Source organism: Lycium ferocissimum, chromosome 8 (assembly GCF_029784015.1).
Source record: "Lycium ferocissimum isolate CSIRO_LF1 chromosome 8, AGI_CSIRO_Lferr_CH_V1, whole genome shotgun sequence".
NCBI lineage: Eukaryota > Viridiplantae > Streptophyta > Magnoliopsida > Solanales > Solanaceae > Lycium > Lycium ferocissimum.
This window is the reverse complement of record NC_081349.1, coordinates 22,168,372-22,187,863: the sequence shown is the minus strand read 5'-3', so window position 1 is coordinate 22,187,863 and position 19,492 is coordinate 22,168,372. Positions and strand designations below refer to the sequence as shown.

The 19,492-nt window shown below is 34.6% G+C and overlaps 2 protein-coding genes across 5 annotated transcripts; one reads left to right on the top strand and one right to left on the bottom strand.

Moving 5' to 3' along the window:
* The first annotated feature begins 1,505 nt into the window (after positions 1 to 1,505).
* Positions 1,506 to 4,650, top strand: LOC132067548 (uncharacterized protein At1g66480-like). Its single transcript, XM_059460813.1, has 2 exons — positions 1,506 to 2,371; positions 4,336 to 4,650. The coding sequence occupies exons 1-2, from the start codon at positions 1,706 to 1,708 to the stop codon at positions 4,396 to 4,398; spliced, it is 729 nt and encodes a 242-aa protein (XP_059316796.1). The 5' UTR covers positions 1,506 to 1,705; the 3' UTR covers positions 4,399 to 4,650.
* Positions 4,651 to 8,536: 3,886 nt separating this feature from the next.
* Positions 8,537 to 18,962, bottom strand: LOC132067547 (putative 1-phosphatidylinositol-3-phosphate 5-kinase FAB1C). Of its 4 annotated transcripts, XM_059460811.1 has the most exons (13): positions 18,274 to 18,953; positions 17,065 to 18,201; positions 15,789 to 16,514; positions 15,201 to 15,354; positions 14,770 to 15,114; positions 13,166 to 13,666; positions 12,745 to 13,079; positions 12,526 to 12,652; positions 12,262 to 12,426; positions 11,620 to 12,173; positions 10,306 to 11,248; positions 9,614 to 9,880; positions 8,537 to 9,043 (listed from the first exon to the last, which is right to left on the bottom strand). In XM_059460811.1, exons 2-13 carry the CDS (start codon positions 17,520 to 17,522, stop codon positions 8,792 to 8,794), a joined length of 4,827 nt encoding a protein of 1,608 aa, XP_059316794.1. In that variant the 5' UTR covers positions 17,523 to 18,201; positions 18,274 to 18,953; the 3' UTR covers positions 8,537 to 8,791. The 4 variants fall into 4 exon arrangements, 2 of the variants coding, with proteins under 2 accessions (XP_059316794.1, XP_059316793.1); XM_059460810.1 differs by having other exon boundaries at positions 17,065 to 18,953; XR_009417170.1 differs by lacking the exon at positions 8,537 to 9,043 and adding an exon at positions 9,987 to 10,119 and having other exon boundaries at positions 9,708 to 9,880; positions 10,231 to 11,248; positions 17,065 to 18,962.
* Positions 18,963 to 19,492: the final 530 nt, after the last annotated feature.

Sequence of the window (19,492 nt, the reverse complement as noted above, 5' to 3'; positions counted from 1 at the left end):
AAGCCACTAAACACTACATGGCCTGCCACCTCACCACTCCATTTCATTTTACCCAGTCCCGTTTACTTTTTCTTCCACCACTAGCATTTTCTCCCTTTCACCACCAACGCCACCGGGACAGCTGACAAGCATCAACATATTAATTTCAATGTCAAAACTTAAACAGTAGTTTGCATTATTGTCTATCAAGTCATCCAATAGTTATTTACCGGTAACTTACAGGAGTAGTAAAATATACCCCTCAACTTTACGATTTAGAGTAAATATATCCCTCATAATATAAGTGGTGTGAAAATACCCCTGCCATTACAAAATGTTGCAAATATGCCCTTTTTCTTTGAAGGATTTTTTTAAAAAAAATCATTTAATTTATTTTTTAATTAAAAAAAAATACCACTTGGCTAAAAAAAAGTCTACCCATTTCATTTAGTAGACATATTTTTCTAAGCTACATGATAATTTTTTTTTTAGTGGGTCGGGTCTAGTTCGTTTTTTAAAAAATGGGTAGACTTATTTTTTTTAAAGCCACAGAGATATTTTTTAAAACCAACCAGACCCGACACACTAGAAAAAAAATTACCACGTGGCGTTAGAAAAATATGTCAACTCAAAAAAAATTAGTAGACTTTTTTTTAAAGCGAAATGGCATTTTCTTAAATTTAAAAAAAAAAAAAAAAAAAAACCGATAGCGAAAATGGTATATTTGCACTATTTGTGTAAGGGCAGGGGTATATATGCATCATTTTGTAACGGCAAGAGTATATATCTACCACTTTTTTAACGGAGGTATATCTACTCTAAATCCATGAAAGTTGAGGGGTATATTTACACTTTTGCCCATTTAAAAATAAGATAAATTACCTAGCAGAACAAAAGCTCTTTTTACACCTTTGCCCATTTAAAAATAAGATAAATTACCTAGCAGAACAAAAACTCTTTCACAATCGGCGACTTTTAGTTAAATTCAAATTCATTTATTTATTAAGGCCAACAAAATGTAGAAAGTCAAGAGCTGCAAAACCCGATAAGTGTGGGAACATGGTTGTGTCGTTGGCAAGCAAATAAGCAAAGAGTGCAACGCCAGCCATTAGATAACCAAAGGGAAAGTGACAAAATCTTTCTAGTTAGTATATACTATTATTAGGATGGAAAAACCACAACACACAAGACAAGGAAGAAAAGAATAAAAATTAAACAATTTTAAATTATATACACCGTCGAATTTTTTGTATTATCAGGTTAAATTCTTTAAAATGTATGGCTCGGCTTTTTTGTAATTGTGTTGTTCAGTTACACATATTAAAACAGATTGCTTTACAACAGGAAAATATGACCGACTTATTACACAGATAGTCTATATAACTTAAACCTAAAACAAAAGTTAAAAAACGTTTTTTATTAATATTTTCAAAATTCTCAAAAGAGTCGCCACTTTTTAAATCCGTACTCTTTCTTTGACCCTGCTCTAGCAAACAAATAAACAACTACGGCTCCTTAAAATCCCTTCAAACATCCTTATTCTACACCCATCTTGCCCTTTGTGCTCAACTCGTGCCAATATTTTCAAGAAGATTTCCAAGAAATAGCATATCAACAATTAAAAAAATAAAACCCCAAAACAACCCTTATTTTCTATAAATACTGTTTCTTATTTTCTTATCACAAGTCTCAAAGAATCAGAACAACAAAAGAAAAAAAAGCTAATATGGGGAACACTCTCGGAGGAAGAAAAACAGCAAAGGTGATGAAAATTGATGGACAAACAATGAAATACAAGACACCAATTTATGCCAACGAGGTACTAAAAAATTATCCATCTTTAGTATTATTAGAATCCGAAGAAGTGAAGCATTTTGGGATTAGAGCAAAGCCATTGGAACCACAACAAGAGTTAAAGCCTAAAAGGCTTTATTTTCTTGTAGAATTACCCAAATTCCCCGAAGAGAATAATAAAAACACGAGGAGAGTCCGTTCAGGCATCCAAATGAGCGCGAAGGATAGGCTAGAGACATTAATGCTATCACGGAGATCGGTGTCTGACTTGTCAATCATGAAGCCTGCCAGTATTATGACTGAAGAGTGTTCGTCTTATCATAATAATAGCTTCGCTTCAGGCCCACTCAATGGTGGTAAGCCTCAGGCCCACCCCGTGAGGCTGAAGTTGAGGCTACCGAAAGCAGAGGTGGAGAAATTGATGATGCAAAGCAAAGATGGGAGTGATGTTGGTGAGAAAATTATGAGACTTTGCATGAACAACAATGGTGGAGGAGACATGTATCCAAGTAAAAGTGGGCCGTTGAATGGAGAAGAAAATAATTGGAAGAATAATAATAATGGAGGAATTATTAAAAAGGGAATCAGATCTCGAGAGGTAATGTTCTCTTCATTATGGACATCGATCCACTTTTCATGTTATGTTGCTTTTCTTTATTTTTTTATTTTTGTTCATGTTCTTATCATGATTCTAAACTTATAAAATAAAACGCATTAGTATATAGTAAAAAGCAGTTTGAGTTAATATAATTTACATTTTTTAACTAAAAAATTACCTCATGGGTAGAATCATAGAGCATAATATTACATGATCCTATAGATTAGCTCTGATCTTGATCTGATCAAATCGTCGTTTGAAAAGAGTTTATACATCAACAAGTAAAGAATTTTTACTTTGTCAAGTTACGTATCCAATAGATATTTACAGGCGATCCTTTTTATGAGATTTGTAAATTTGAAAATATAAAATAAATTTATCAGATGTAACAAACATTTACATTATCGGTGCTCATATATCAAACAAATAAGTGAATTTTGTGTCTTCTGCATAAATTTTAATTATCATTTAATTATAGTTAACATATGTACACACACAAATTTATCACATAAACATGATTATATATTAGCATGATTTTGTGCATGCACCTCGTTCGGATAAGTTCTTTGGTATAATTATTCTTTTATTGTATCATCATATATTTTTAGTGAAAACATAATTAAGACTTCAAAATTTGTAGGAGTAAAATATTTTACGAATTTTAGAAATATATGTGAAAACAATAGGTATATGAAGACTTTCTAGTTTCTCAAATCAAATTTGACTTCTAATTTTCTTTAGAGTTCTCATTCGCTTTTAAGGCAAAATGGTGATAGGAACATCTCAGAATTCGGAAACAGCATGGTCAATTCAATTTTGTCAAATTACTTGAAGTATGAAAAGCTTTCCTTTTATGGAATTTTATTTCAAGAATGACTGCTTCACTCTTAAATGTCTAACAATATTATTTAAATTCTTTTAACAATTTAACTCAACTGAAGCTTGTGCCAAAGTCAAACTTTGATGATTTCAATGTTTGCTTCTTTATATTAGTTTTTTGTGTCCATATAGAGAATAAAATATAAAGTCCTAATCCTTTACCTATATAAAGAAATAAAAAACAAGAAACTGGTTACGGAAAAGGAAAATTTTATTTCCATATATGATAAGATAATGTAAACACCGTACGTGCATGCAATGCTAGAAAATATTAGATTTCCAGACCAAATTGAAAGAAAATAAATGAAAGAGATTGAAGTTGAAGTGTGAAGTGCCTTATCAACTAATTTGTTACCTAACGGCTACAAATATTAGTTTTATAAAATAAAATAAAAAATCAATTTAGTTTATTCTTGTCAACTATCCTCAGAGCATTATCATCATTTTTTCTGTTCTTTGATAAGATTTAGGAGGAGTTTATAGATGATATCAAGAATAAGTCGTACAAGAAAAATTAATAAGTTTTTAGCTTAATCTTTAAATAAGAAGAAACGAAAGAGAGCGAGAGAGTGTGGTGAGATGGTTGGGGCCCATATTCAGGTCTCGATTGAGAATAAAAACATAAAGGTATGAGCATTTTACCCTCCAATAAGATTATTTGACACAATCTAAATTAATCAGATCAATAAAAATTAAAGATCAGCGAAACCTAAAAATAAGAGAGAAACAATTGTTATATAAAAGTAAGCAGTATGAGGAGTGTAACAAATAGAATTGTCTTAATTAAACTAAACCAAACATGTACTAGCACTAAAACACGTGTGTGCCTCTAATTTGTCTATCTACGCAATATCACACGTAATAGATTCCCATATATTTTTAATTAAAAATTAGCTCTTCACATTATTACTCTATTGATTAATTCATTATAACTAACTACGATGTCATGTTTGGTTATGCACCTCACTAACGTACCAAAACTAATAATTGTCTTATGTCCATTCGATTTGTATTACAATATTCAATTATGCATAACAATCTTCTATTTTTTTAATTTTTCTTTCTTTTTGTCCAATGAATTGCAGAAACGTGTAGGGTTCTTGCCAATTACGGAAGGGGAGATTCAATTAGCAGTGGCAGCTTCGTAACAAAGAGGGCAAAAAAAAAAAATCCATTTATTATATTATATAGTTTTATGTAGTGTACAACTCCTCTCCGAATTCACTAGCAGAATTTTCAGCTAGTTATTAGTACTATCATGTATTAGTCATTTTGTGTATACTAAAAATTAAGCTGAGAATTAGATGCCCAGAAGTGAATTATGTGAGAAACTGCTTACGAGATATATCTTACTCGTTCTCCTTTTCTTATTATTAAATTTATCCACGTACTGTCTGAAATTATGCAATCCTTTATTACATTTTTGGTCCATTTATACTCTTACCGTTAGCAAAAATATCGCCATTAACGGAACTCAAGAATAAAGTGGGTTGACTTCATGTGTCCAAATTATTTTTTATTATAGTTAAAATTACTCTTATGTTGGAGCTCTATTAGGGGTCCAGGACGAAAATGAGATTTTTTTTTCTTAGCAGCAAAGGTAATATTAGACCAACATTCAAGCGGTAAATAGTTGCTCAGTTTCTAGAAGTACATAGGTAAATTTAACCTTAGTATATTAAACAGCCAAATGAAAGATAAGAACAAATAAAAATAAATTTTGAATGTAGTGAAATTTTCAAGGAGTCTAGAAATTTAGGTGCTCAAACTGAATTGTTCAATTCATACAGTTCGAAACTGATAGCCAAATAGAGGTGAAAAAGTCAGTCATGATCATGATCATGCCATTTGAATCAAGTATGGCTTGTGGAACTTGAATCATTTGAGATACATCTATGTAGGAGTGTCAAATATGGCCCAAAAAAATGATCTAAGCGTGTCAAATGGGTCAATAGATTCAAGTTAACAATTAAAATGAGTTGAGTCAATGAACAGATATAATTGAACACATTCAAAGTTTACTTAAACCAAAATCGATTGAGAAACTTGTCATAACCTAATCCGACTACCTTAAATTTGTGTTGATTATTCTTTTATGTGTTAAAATAATCAATTTAGAGTGTTAAATATAGGTGATTTAATGAAATTTTGACGAATTAAATGGATACATCAATAATAAATAAGTTATGACCCAACCTACTCACGTTTGTTTTAATCAAGATGAGTAGAATCAAAATAGGTTGGGGAACTAGTCAAAATCTAAATCATCCAACTTAAATTTGACTTTGCCACACCTATGTGTATCAAAATTGACACTAAAAATATCTTTTACTATTTTTTTGCATCCTGACAAGGAAGATCACGTTGGAAAAGCTATTAATAATAATTGCCGATTTTCAACGAGTTTGGCTATCCATTCACTGCTCGGTTATGGAAGACTCTGTTAGATGGAAGCTCGAATATCATTAAGATACACTATGTATTTTTAAGTTCCCCTATATACCGTTAAAGCAATTACAAAGTCTAATAATAGCCTCCAACTTCCTTCCTTCATTTTTATTTTATTTATGACCAAAAGGTGGAGAAGTGGGTGATTTAGAGGGTAAGTGTAGGACCGGTTGGTTTGGGTTTTTCAAATAGTTAGGTTTTTAATTAACCAAAGCAAACCAAATCATTAATTGGATTTTTTTTCCCCAATTTGACCCGAATTATTGATTTGGTGTGGTTTATGGGTTTTCATTTTACACCCCGAGGTAAGTGTATTTTCTAGTTTGAAACATCCTCAGACAACTGCAATATTTGCAAATTTCAAGATTATTTGCTGTTTATATGTTGACTCTGCATTCAGTAGAATCACATGTACCAGACGAGAATGTGAAGCACACTAGTAATTAATGTTGGAGGGTGATTCTTAAATTTTTTTCACATGGCAGACAATCTCCATAAAAATATGGCATCAAAAATGGCATCAAAAAAAGTCATAAAGTCATATTATGTTTCCATACGGGTCCATTTCTTTTCCTCTTCTCTTTTCTCCATACATGAAGAGAAGTGATAAGAATAAAGTTGTGTCCAAATCTTTCTTTAAAGTTAAGAAAGTTGTCTCCAAGAATTGATTGATGTTAACAAAAGTGGAACATGATGTAGAAGACTCCTACTTTACTTTCCATAGATCCAAAAGGAAATGGTGAGACAAAGATAGCTCTTTTAAGAAGACAATCCTTTTAAAATGAAGTTATATGCATCGACGTTGTAAAAATCGTTTATACAATCATGTCATTTACAAGGTGACTACACATAAATTTCTATGATAAGCATTAATTATTAACTACGTAAAGATGATAACTAACCTTCTATCACATATTAAAACGCACTAACAATATAAGTCTATATTGTTAAGTTCTTTAAAGGGAAAATACATTAAAAAAAAAAAAAAACCCTCAACGTATAGCCAGATTAATTATGACGCACCCAACCTTTGCGGACGACCTATTACCCACAATCTTAATTTTTCAGTATTTTAGTACCATATTCGACTGACGTGGCAAAAAAAAAATTATGGCGAGTGAAAGCAGTAAAAATATTTTTTATATTTTAATAAAAATTAATTTTTAAAAATTAATTTATATTTTATCCTCTCACCCTCTCTCTTTTCCACATTTCAATTGTTAAATGCAATTTATTTTTCTCTTTCTTCTTCTTTCTCCTTTTTCTCTTTCTTCTTCTTTCTCCTCAACCACCGCCGCCGCCGCCTACACACCGCCGCCACACCGCAGCAACAGCAGAACTAGAAGAGGATGAAGAAAGAGTTTTAGTAACTGAACAAGGAGGAGAGAAATATGTTGGCTTGTTGACAACACAAGAAGAAATGAGCATCAGTCTTTGTAGCTCTATATGTATACTAGTATATAACTGGTAATTTGATATATGTAGTGGGTATGTGATATTTTTAATTGTGTAGATCAAAATTTCAAACAATAATGACGGGTTTGGTAGGTGGGGCAAGTCGGTATATTTGATGGAACGATGTTTTATTTTTATTTTTGCGGGGGTACGGGGGGAGTGGCGTAGGAGTAGGGCGTGTGGAGGCGGCTTAAGGGTCGTGTGCCGTTATTTTTGAAGGAGAAAAAACAGGAAATTTTTGCTGTGAAAAAATGGTAAGAAAGTGAAGATGATGACTATGATTTGAGGGGGGAAAAAGATATACTGGGATTTAATGCTTTAGAATTTAGATGATTCAAAGGGTAATTTAACAACTTTGGAATTTTGTGATGTGAAGTAAGTGGATGTGAAGAGATGCTTCTAAAAAAAATTAAGGGGTTGAATGTGTGTGTGTTAATGGAGGAAGAAAATGGGTTGAAGAAAAAATGGGTTAAAGAAAATAGGTTGAATTTTTCTTGAAAATAGGCTCTTTATGATTGATGATTAAATTGAATGTGTGTGTTAATGGAGGAAGAAAATTGGTTGAATGTGTGTTGTTAACGGAGGAAGAAAATGGGTTGAATGTGTGTATGTGTATGTTAATGGAGGAAGAAAATGGGTTGAATGCGTGTGTGTGTGTTAATGGAGGAAGAAAATGGGTTAAATGTGTGTGTGTGTGTTAATGGAGGAAGAAAATGAATTGAATGTGTGTGTGCTAATGGAGAAAGAAAATGGGTTGATGGATTTCTTGAAATGAAGAAGAAGAAGAATGATTTAGTGATGACGAAGGAGTTTAGTAATGAAGAAGACAAAATTAATGATTTAATAGTTAATTAGAGGTTAATTAGTGTAAATATAATTAATAAAAGAAAAATCAAATGAAAAAAAAAAAAAAAAGGAAAAGTGGCAGTGACGTGGCAGCAGCGTGGCACCAATGTGCAACTGGGCTTTAATTTTTTTTTTTTTTTTGCTACGTCAGTCAAAAAATGATACTAAAATCTTTGAAAAATTAAGACTGGGGGTAATAGGTCGGCCGCAAAGATTGGGTGCGTCATAATTAATCTGGCTATACGTTGGGGGTTTTTTATGTATTTTCCCTTCTTTAAAATGGCACAAAAGCATTCTTTGACCTCCATTTTTTACCCAATGTCCCATCAAGAATGCTGCCTTCGACGTTCTTTTTCACGGTATACCTTCCCTCGTTCAAAGGAAGAAGAAGGGGTACTCTAACTTTAAAGATAGTAGCAGCCCAAAACGCTAAATGGTGGGGAACAAGAGTTGTCACGATAGAAAAGATATATAAATAAATAAATAACTTGAAGCAACTATTCAGAGAGGAAAGGAGAAATCTAACGCAAATTGATCTGTAACAAGACACATTTCATTTCATTTACTTAATGAAGCTTTTGTATAAATGTACAGATGGTCAAATGTATACTTTGCAAGATTTCTTAACAAAGATGACAACCCCTACTTCTCATCATACCCTTTTAACACCAGATGGCAAAACAAATAAGAACCAACTGGGATAATATCTAACCTTTCCTTCATCTGCAAATATGTTCAATTAGCAAGGTTTGCTTATTGGCAGAAGGCTCTAAAGAATGCATATAACTAAATTCAAGATGACCACTGATCCGGTACCGTGAGAAAATAGGTCGTCATCGCTTTTCTGAATCTTTTCTTGTATTGTTTCGGAGAAACAATAGTTGGTGAAGCGTTCTTTTGTCCAAGTATACCTGATGCCTTTACCCATGTCTCTAAGTGTTTGTCCCAAGTATACTGCCTCATGAAGTCGATGATCCCCAAGACTAGCTCTTTTCGCTCTTCATCCACCCCGACAAGCAAAGAGTAGTCCATCACATCAACAAACTGTTGAAAAATAGAACATTTATTGATGTTGAACTTTAGACGCTAAAGAAAAGAGGAAAACCTAATAGCAAAGTCGACGAGTTTGGTTATAAGTTTACAATGTCATATAAGAAAAATATGTATAAGCTATGAGTCAATTTATGTACTATTATTTTACGCAAGGTAGAAGATGGAATAACTAAACCCTGCCTAAATAATCCCCGCATTACTAATACCTGTACAATTCTAACCAGCAACCAAACAACCTGTTATGTTATTAACTTTTAAACAGTGTAAATTTTGATAATAATTCCATCTGTCTTCATCGTATTAAGCCAAATCATAACAGGAGACAGAACAAAGATTCCATGACAAAGGCGTTTACTGTTTCAAGCATTTGAGCATTTAAGCGCAGATATCTCCTACGCAGTTCAAAGGTGAATTCAGTGTGACTAATTTCTACTTGATCCCTTTATTTTGATCAGAGATAATTACTCCTTTGCCACTTGGATATCTTCCATTAATGCATTTATCAGATAAGCAAAATTTCTTTTTCAACTTAGAGAAAGATGGGAGGCCAAAGTAGCTTACTGCTAAAAAGGATGTATCATTCCAAACAGCTCGCTCGAGGCTTCTTTTTGCTTTGCTTCCAAGAAATATGGGTTTGGTATGCAATGTTTCTAAAAGATTCATATCCAGCAACACTTTGTTTGCCCCAGTTGTATCTGCATTGTAGCGGGATCGTAGAGAACCCTTGAGATCATAGACCCTGGAGATCTTTCTTTGAAAAAAAAGATTCTCCATCACGATTAAATCCATTTTTGTTTCCCTGCCTCCTTTCAAGTGTTTGACCGAAACCTAAAACATATGGATATGGATAAGAAATAAGACTTCTGCAACAACTAAAAACTAGTTCGAAAATTGAAGGCACACCATTTTTCAGAGAAAATGACAAAACTGGTACCTTATGTTTGATGGCAGGTTCAAAATAGTCCCGTCAAATCTAACAGACAGCATTCGGTAAATATCTGACTGAGACTACAAGTGTCAACTTTTGGCAAATGTTTGATGGTAGATTCAAAATAGTCCCGCTAAATCTAACAGACAACGTTCGGTAAATATTAAACTGAGACTGGAAGTGTCAATATTTGGCAAATTTAAAGACCAATATTGTTCAGTGCATACTTAATGGACTATTTTGAACTTACCCTCAAACATAAGGGACCATCTTTGTCATTTCTCTAGGAGGAAACATAGGAGAAAACAAGAGAAGGAAGTCCAACCTGGAATATTCCAAGAATTTTTGCAAGGCAAGTCGGACTCCGTGAGTTAATAGAATCGGTTAAATAGTTGAAGTACTCCGGTGCAAATTCTTCGAAAGAGTCCAACTCAGTTTTCTGAACTTGTTTTATTATGAATCTTTCATCCAACGACTTGGCAAAGTAGACATTGCTCTTTCCCCCTTGAGCACTCCATCTTTTACAACGGCTTAAGGAACGTACAAAATCCAGTTCATCAGGACAACACTTCCTCCTAAGAGCATCAAACTGCTTTGCAAAGTAACAAGTTACTGAAAATTTCACCTTTCCCCCACTACTCGAAGATTCGTCATCAAAAGAGATCCTTAGGTGAGGAGAACTTTTTGAATCTGTAAAAAGGGACGTAATTGTACTCGAAGCATCTTCTGAACCATAGCTCCCATAATGCATATAATCCATGTCTAGAGAGCCAAAAGATTGCCATGCCGAAAGGCTAGGACCCACTCCAGCCTCCTTGTTGATGTCACTTGTGTTCCAACCCGGCTCCACCCAGTCATTATACACTTTTGAACAAAGTGCATAAGATATAATGCTAGTAGGTTCACTGTCATAAACAGCTAGGACAACATCTCTGTGACTATTTTGTGGCACCATCAACCGAGCTCCGTCGGGTATAAGAGATGCATAAGAAATAAACGAGGGCGAAGAACCCATTAGTAGATTAAACTTATGAGCCTCACTAGGTGACATCTGAGAATAAGTTCTCTGAACACTGGAAACAGGGTCTCTGATCATATTCTTGTAGTCTCCAGAAGCATGAAAAGACCTAATTGATGATAAATGCAACGAAGAAGGCGGCAACCCTTTCTTGATTCTGTCTTGAAGTCTCATAGCAGAGTCGAACGAGTGAACTCTTGCAGGTGTTGTTATTCTTCTAAAAGGAGGCAAATCAAGTTGACTTGGTTGTCTGAAAGCAGGGTGAAAAAATTAGCCCATGAAAACATGACTCGCCCATTTAGCCCAACCCATTTCAGCCCATTTAAGATTGGGCTGATATGTAGCCCAAATTGACTCATGAGAAACATTGTCAAATATTTTCAAAAAGTTTTTTTTTTTTTTTTGGTTTGAAATTATATTCATAGTCATAATAAAGAAAAAAGTTAAAAGTCTTATTAGGTATTTAAAAAACTATGAAAGAGCAAACAAAGAAATTAAAACGTAGTAGGCATTGGGCGCGTTGGATTATGACCCGCTTTTTTCAGCCCAACCCATTTCAGCCGAAGTAATCCATTTTGACCTGCCCAAAACAACCCAGCCCCTCCCATTTGACACCCCTACCTGAAAGGAGCAGCTTCAGATCCATCTCCTTGTAGCATAAGAAGCAACTGAGCTTTTTTGGGGGATCGGTCAGTGCCGGACCAAGCAAAATCTATCTGATCAGAAAGGACCGATGCAGCTGAAGGAGCTCGCTCCAAGGATGTTCTAGCAATAACTGCATTCTCTCCTTCCATCTGAATTTCCTGCATGCTCTCACTCTCAGATGAGGTTAACATGGAGCTTTCTCGGGATACGCGAGTTCCCTCCTGTTCAGACTGCAAAGCTTTCTCGGGATATTCATCTAAGTCGGAGAACTCAGGCACAGACTCTTCATAAACATGTTCAAGAGTGTCGTTATTTAGAAACATGTCCCTTCTCCAATCTATCAGCTCATTACAAGATCCACAATCTTCTGAACCGGAACCCTTTTGGAGGAAGGACTTCACTGACAAAAGCCGACGATCCCAAACATGCGAAGCAATCACGAGGGAATGCCTCAAGCGATTTAGCTCAAGAATGTCCATTGCTGCCTGCCCTCGGTCGAAAGTTTCTTCATCATCCGGTTGAAGAAAGTCCTATTTTACAAGCAAACAGAAAGCAAATAAGCAAGGAGAAAGTCCTATTTTTACAAGTATAATGGATTGATGTCCTGTTGTTTCTTACATGGTAATCATCCTTTTCCTTCATAAGCAGGTCCTTTAACTCAACGATGCAGTCATGCAATTGAGTTGTATCGGATAGTTTACATTCTAAGGAGGAACTTTTCTCTTCAATCCTGCGAAAGGCACTTGATATCTCTGCGTACAAGGCTTTGGCTTTACACAGTAACTGCAGACAACATATATCACATAGAGCTATTGTGAGCATGAAAAAAAAAAAAAAAATCAAAGACATTACAAAGAATAAAGTATTTAGAATTTCTGGCACCTCGGCAGCTTCTTTTTTTAACCACTCCTGTTCTGTGTAGCCACTAAACTCGAGAGTTAATGGGGGCAGACGAACTGACAGAATATCAATAGGAGAATAGCGGAAGAACGCTACCATACTTCCACACCTGCAAAAGCAAAGTATATTTTATTATCTAAAGAGCGATTGTGAAGCAATGAATGAATTATCACAGTGATTTCAAACTCTTGCAGAACGCACCCATAATATCGGAGGCAGTCTCTTTGGAGAGAATGACCACAGCTAGCAACACGGTTAGCTGTTGCATGATTTGAAAAACTGAGTTCCAAGAACTTCCCGAACGAGAGTCCCCAAGCGGCATCTGACATTATTACTCTGCGAGTAGCTGGTGGAACTCCCTCTATTTGTGCACACTTAAGGCATCGATGCCACATCCAAATCTTTTTGTCCCGTTCGCCAGGAAGTGAATTCACCGAGGGAAGACGTCTAACGTTTATGGTAAGATTCGCCTGCTGGTGTGTATAACAGATGACATGAGCCTCAGCTGGCTCCTTGCACGATTGACAGGAAGACATCTGATATCATGAAGTGCAATATGAAATTATTTTCGGCAATGCAATATCATGTATTGTTAAAGTTAGGGACAAAGGATGATTTTTACCTGACCAAAAAGATCATCCTGAAGATATTGCCCAAGTGGCTTATCGAAAGAACCATAAAACTTGATGCGAAGGAGCCGAGAACGTACACACACTGTTCCATTCAGAACACATCGACTAGAGAAGGACACCAATATGCTCTGACGACTGTCAGCAGCTGAATAAAATTCATTGGAGGCTTCGGTTTCATCTGACCTTTCAAGCTTTGTCAGCTCTCCTAGTTCTCTCGGTTGACTCTCTTCTTGACCTGAAGTTTCTAGCAATCCTTCATTAGTTTGTTCTTCAATTTCAACAGAACCAACAGGTCCTGTATCTTGTTCCAGAAACAGTGGTAGATTTTCAAAATCTGCAATTGATGGTGCTGGGGACACTTTAGGTAGACTAGCACCCTCATCAGCAAGGAACGATGTCTCAAGAGACAGATGATATGCAGCAAATACAGCGTACTGAACAACCTTCTTCAGCTTCTTCAGCTCTTCACGACATGAGCCCCTCAGCAAAACCTACAAATTGTCAAATGAAAGGATAAGTAATTAACCCTCTAATTCTAACTCCAGCCTCTAGATATACAAATCAAGGTAAATGAGCATTTCCTTATCAATTTTGCATTATAGCCCGAGTGACAACTCGCAACCGTTAAGGGGTCGTTTGGTTGCTGGTTAGCAAGTGAGTTATTCATGTATTAAAACCAGCATAACTAGTGCCACGTTTAATAGCATGTTAGTTGTTATGTATAAAATCCGGCACATCAAGTACGGTGTTTGGTTACCAGCTTATAATTCTGCAGAACTAATACATGTATAAGTTATGAGGGAATCTATGTATTATTTATGCAAGATAGAAGATAGAATAAGTAATACATGAATAACTAAACACTGCATCACTACAGTTACCAGTTTCAAAAGAAAAAAAAAACCTGCATAACTAAAACCCTGCATAACTAATCCCTGCATTACTAACACCTACAAAATTGTAACCAGTAACCAAACGACCCCTCATTGGCAGGAAAAAAGAACGTGAAAAGCACACATTGAGTGTCGAGGGAACCCCATTGGAAGTTTCACATTACATTTTAACCAATGTTATCTAAAGTGAAATGCTTATAAAAGCATCAATTGTTTCCTGGGCTTAAAGCTCAAACCGCAACTAAAGTGCGTGCTTTTTATGTACGTAATGCAAGACCTAACCGTAAACACAATCAAAATTTGTTTGGACTGAGGTATTGAAAAAAGAATGGCGATTGAGTCAAATATATAAAGTGAAAACCCTCTTAATGAAGTTCAAAAACCAAATTTCTTAATCAAATGTAACGATGACACTTTTAAGTCTCTACTTCAAAATTAGTGACAAGAAGGGAAAGGTACAAATGACAAAAAAGAAATCATCATAAATGCCATAATATAAATGTACCTATAAGGGGAAAATCCACTGATTATACATTGTATTTAGAGCAACACGGTCAAAGTTAAAGTAAAAGATAAATAGACTAATCAGTATGTAAAAGATAAATAGACTAATCAGTATGCATCATTTAAATAATATTTAGAACTTCAAAAAAATAGAGTTACAGTAAACAAATGATAGATTCTAGAGTAGGGGAAATTACCGTGCAACCTAAGCGCCTGGGACAACCATCAAAAAACATTAGAGTTTTCGCTGGCTTCTTATTCAACTGGTTGGCATGTTCATGCTCTTCAGAGACCTTTTCTAAGTGAAAAAGTTCACAATGTCCCAATTTTGTTGTGGCTATGTTATCAACGGATGGGGTTATAAGAGCACCAGTACACCTGGCTATTCGCTGTAGCAGTGGGCCCTTAACATTTAACACCAACGAGATCTCTTTTGCCAATAGAAGCTCCTGAGCATATGAAGACACACTTTTCTCCACAAGTAGCACATTAGGATGATGGGCCTCTATTCTTGAAACGATCACCTTCAGGTGCTCCCTTTCCTGTTAGGATAACAGAACATTGTAAACTTGTCTTTATTTGCTTTAATCTCATCATTAAAAGATTAAAAAAAGAATCAACTATAAACCTGTTGCAATAAGGTGTCAAAAGATGCCAACTGATTGGCAGCTCTTTGGTACTCAAGTGCTCCTCCTAAGACGAGCAATCGGGCATTTTTGTACTGTGAAGTCATTCGCTTGTGTTTGATATTCTTAGTACAAACTACTCCTTTAACGAGGGTGCTGCATTGAACCAAAACTGAATCATGAATCTAACCACACAATCCTAAACCCCCATTTTATCACGTGATCAGAAAAATGTTAAATTTCAATGTTCGCGTGGTAAGAAGAGAAATGTTTACCCTTTTTTTCATGAAAAGGAAAAAGTATTTTATACTTGGTCCGTCCCAATTTAAGAGACACTCTTTGCTTTTTAGTTAGTCTCAAAAAGAACGACATCATTCTATATTTAGTAATATTTCAACTTTAAACTTCTCATTTTACCCTTAATGTGATGATTTCTAGCCTCATAAATATCTTTTGACTTATTTTAGGCCACAAATTTCAAAAGTCTTTCTTTCATTCTTAAACTCCGTGCCCAGTCAAACACCTTTACATAAATTGGGACGGAGGGAGTAATAAGTACCAAGAAGATACTAGAAGAGAAAGCCCTTTACCTTTCACTTCGGCTTCCTGAAGCTATGCACTTAACCTTCACATAATCAACTGGATCCATGCTTCCTCCTTTACTAGTATCAGGCTTCACATAATTCGCAGCTTGCCATGCTAGTGATGTAACTATGTCAATCCAGTCATCAGCAGTGCTTTCTTTCCCGGAATGTATATTTTCACCTTGCAATAGCTGCAAGACAAGAGCCCTGAAATGACCCTGTACAACAGCTTGTAATGGATCTGATTGTTGTTTCTCCTTTGCAGGGAAAATGCTGGAAAGGCTCCCACTTGAGAACGTTGCGCCTGTCTCTCCAATTTCATCATCCTCGTCATCATATGTGAAGAAATTATTTTGTGCCTCGGCATCTTCATCATCAGGTGGAGGAGGAAACCATATAGGACCATTGTTTTCAAAATCCAATGGCTTTTGCTGCTTCTCAAAATGGTCTCGGCAAACCAATTTGTCAACACGGTCATCAGCAGTCTCTGAATCCTCATCATTCTGAGACCTTGGGGTCTCTTGTTGGTCCTGTACAGAATGCCCAACTCTATTGGAAGTAAAACGAATCCTAGAGGGGCTGTTGGAAGGACTAGATCCAAATGATCCAAGATGGTAAAATTTATGTCTAGTACTAACACTACTTGATTCTATATCAGAAATATCATGACAATAATCAGTTGATGGGCTATAAGGTTGATTCGTGCAGTCCCCTCCTTCATCATCATCACTCCTGAAATATAAGCAAAAAGGTCAAAAAGGTAAGATTTCTTACTTCCAAAAGCAGCTTTAGAAACTCAAGTTAATATAAGTTTGCAATCTGCTAAACCATTTGTATTCTTGGCATAAAAGGAAAAAAGAGTTTTCTTTTTCAGAAAGCTGTATAGATTTGCTGGAACTTTAATGACACAACACAAATGCGAAGTTTTTGGCACCACCTTGGTGCAATGAGGTGATCTTTTGACTTAAAAATAAGAAAATAGAAAATGAAAAAACAAATATAAGTTAACATCACATTCGGAATACCCTGGTAGGAGACTCTAGTTTCTACACAACAAATTTTTGAATCGGCTACTTTTTAAGACAATAGACAAATCCTGGCATAGATCGAAATCTCTTTTTGAGAGAACAACGTAAAACCAAAGCTCTTATACACATCAATAACTAAAACAACTAATCTATACTTAGATAATATAATGATCCTGCCATATTAGATGTTTCCATTTAGTACATAACATATATGGAAAACACAAGAAATTCTACAAGTAATACGAATTTGTTACCTGGTTGGCGAGTGACGCAGAGACACCAGAGATGGATGACTTGAAAAGGCTGTAAAACTACTCTTACTAGCATCATGGGTAGAATCACCATCAAATAAGTCACTACTGAAATTTGGTGACGGCGGTTCTGGACTTTCCCTCGGAGATTCAGAAGGATAAATTTTGTCACAAAACTTCCTTGAGCTTTTATTACAATTGCTTTGGTCAGAACAAAATTTGCAACTCTTGATATCAACAACATCCGAAGATCCAAAAATGTGCACAACACAATCCCTGCAGAATACTCGGTTGCAACTTAGGCAATGGAACTTGAGGCAAGAATCAGTAAACTTCATCTTGCATTCATAACAGTTTCTGCAACTGTTAACATCCATATCGATTCGATCACTTTTACCCCACGATATCCAAGTCCTAACTTTCTCTATCAAATCCAGTACAGAACTATCAGGTACTCCCATAGACCAGCAGTCAACTCTCCAAGTATATCAGTTTTGACTCAATTAAATAAGTCAACAACTCTTTAAATCTTCTCCTAATCTAAGGTTTGTGTAATCTGATTTCTTGGTGTTAAAAGAAGAAACTCTATCAAAACTATAACCCACAATAAAAATAGTGGATTCTAAGTTATATTTAATGTTTTTTTTCCTTTAACAAAGAGTAAGTTTCCTCATAAATAACAAGGAGTAAAATTCCCCTCAGAAATAACTAAATATCCAAAAGGGAGAACAGATTACAACAATTTACTTCTCACACTGAATTTGATATATATACACAACCAATAAACTTGAAACTTGTGACAACAAAACAGACTGAAACTTTTTGACCAATCTGTTGACTCAAAACCTAAAAACACAACTCAACCAATCCCAGAATCATCAAGATTTGATCCCAAGATCAAATTTTTCATAACAATCAAGATCAGATCCAGAACTCAGAACCAAATAACTACTGAAAAAACACTCATGTCAGATTCTCAAACTAATTCCTCTTAAACAAAACAGCTAAAACTGCCACAAAAAACCCCCAGATTAGCAATATTTATAGATAAATAAACAACCCCACCTAAAAAAACAAGAAACTTTTCACTTCAGTGTCAAATAAGAGAACCCCAGATCAAGAAACACAATTAAAAAGACTCTTAAGTAATGAAAACTTGAATCTTTTTGAACTTCAAGAGAACCCCAGATCAAGAAACACAAGTACAAAGACTATAAGTAATGAAAAATTGAATCTTTTTGAACTTCAAGAGAACCCCAGATCAAGAAACACAAGTATAAAGACTCTAAGTAATGAAAAATTGAATCTTTTTGAACTATAGCATAAAATAAGAGAACCCCAGATCAAGAAACACAAGTATAAAGACTTTAGGTAATGAAAAAATGAATTTTTTTTTTAACTTCAAGAGAACCCCAGATCAAGAAACACAAGTATATAAAGACTTTAGGTAGTGAAAAATTGAATATTTTTTGTTAACAAAGACAGAGATTTGTGTGAGCTTGATGATGATTGAATTAAAGAACAAAGAGAATTAAAATGAAAAGGAGAAAAAGAAAGAGTAGAGATGAAAAAATAGTATTAGCTCGAATCTCCATAAACATAACATTCATCATCTGTTTCTTCTTCAACAAAAACAAACATTTCTCTCTCCTTTCCATTTTTCCCGGCATTGCTTTTGCTTCTTTCATTTTTCAACTTAACATTAAATAATAATTCATCTTTACATTACATACATATAATTTGAACCCCTTTTGCTTCTTCTTCTTCTTCTTATCAAATATCAAATACAAATATTGTAAAATACTCAATACTTGTTCATGTATTTATCCATATTTTCATTCCTTTTTCTCTCTCTTAACTTTACTTTCTCTAGCACTGTGCACTTTATCTTATGAACAGAAACCTTTAATTTTCACTTTTCTTTTTTTGGAATATTTAATTCAAACTGGTGTTTGGACCTATTAAACACAAGCATTTAATAGGGGCAAATTTAAAAAAAGATTATTCGGATGAAATAGTTTATAAGCTAAGAGTTAAAAATAATAAATTGAGAATACTCAACTTTTAGCTTATTTTAATTTTTATTTTTTTCTTAAAACTAAGTGTTTAAAAGCATATTTTATCTTTTTTAAATACCATAAAAAGTAAATAAAGCTTATAAGTCAAACAAACATTTAAAATAAGTCAATCCGAACACCCTCTCAGTCTGATTTGGATTTCTTTGGTAGTCTATAGCCGTTGGTTAGCATGAGGTTAATTAATAATATTGGAGGGGTTTCTTTATTATTTAAATTTATTTGTATTTGTTTTTTCTTTTGAATCTTTTCTTTAAAGGGTGTATTCAAGTTCTTGACCTACTATTGGTCAGCAACGTGCGTATCGAATGAAGTATTTTGGCAGCACAGTCAGGGACAGTATTAAGATAGTGAAA

Bases quoted from the DNA above. Each gene is read 5' to 3' on its own strand.
- LOC132067548 (XM_059460813.1), top strand. From the start codon at position 1,706: ATGGGGAACACTCTCGGAGGAAGAAAAACAGCAAAGGTGATGAAAATT. The intron at 2,372-4,335 runs GTAATGTTCTCT...AATGAATTGCAG, and splicing joins AGGGAATCAGATCTCGAGAG to AAACGTGTAGGGTTCTTGCC.
- LOC132067547 (XM_059460810.1), bottom strand. From the start codon at position 17,522: ATGGGAGTACCTGATAGTTCTGTACTGGATTTGATAGAGAAAGTTAGG. The intron at 13,667-14,769 runs GTAATTTCCCCT...GACAATTTGTAG, and splicing joins CCAGGCGCTTAGGTTGCACG to GTTTTGCTGAGGGGCTCATG. The intron at 12,427-12,525 runs GTGCCAGAAATT...TGTTGTCTGCAG, and splicing joins TAAAAAAAGAAGCTGCCGAG to TTACTGTGTAAAGCCAAAGC.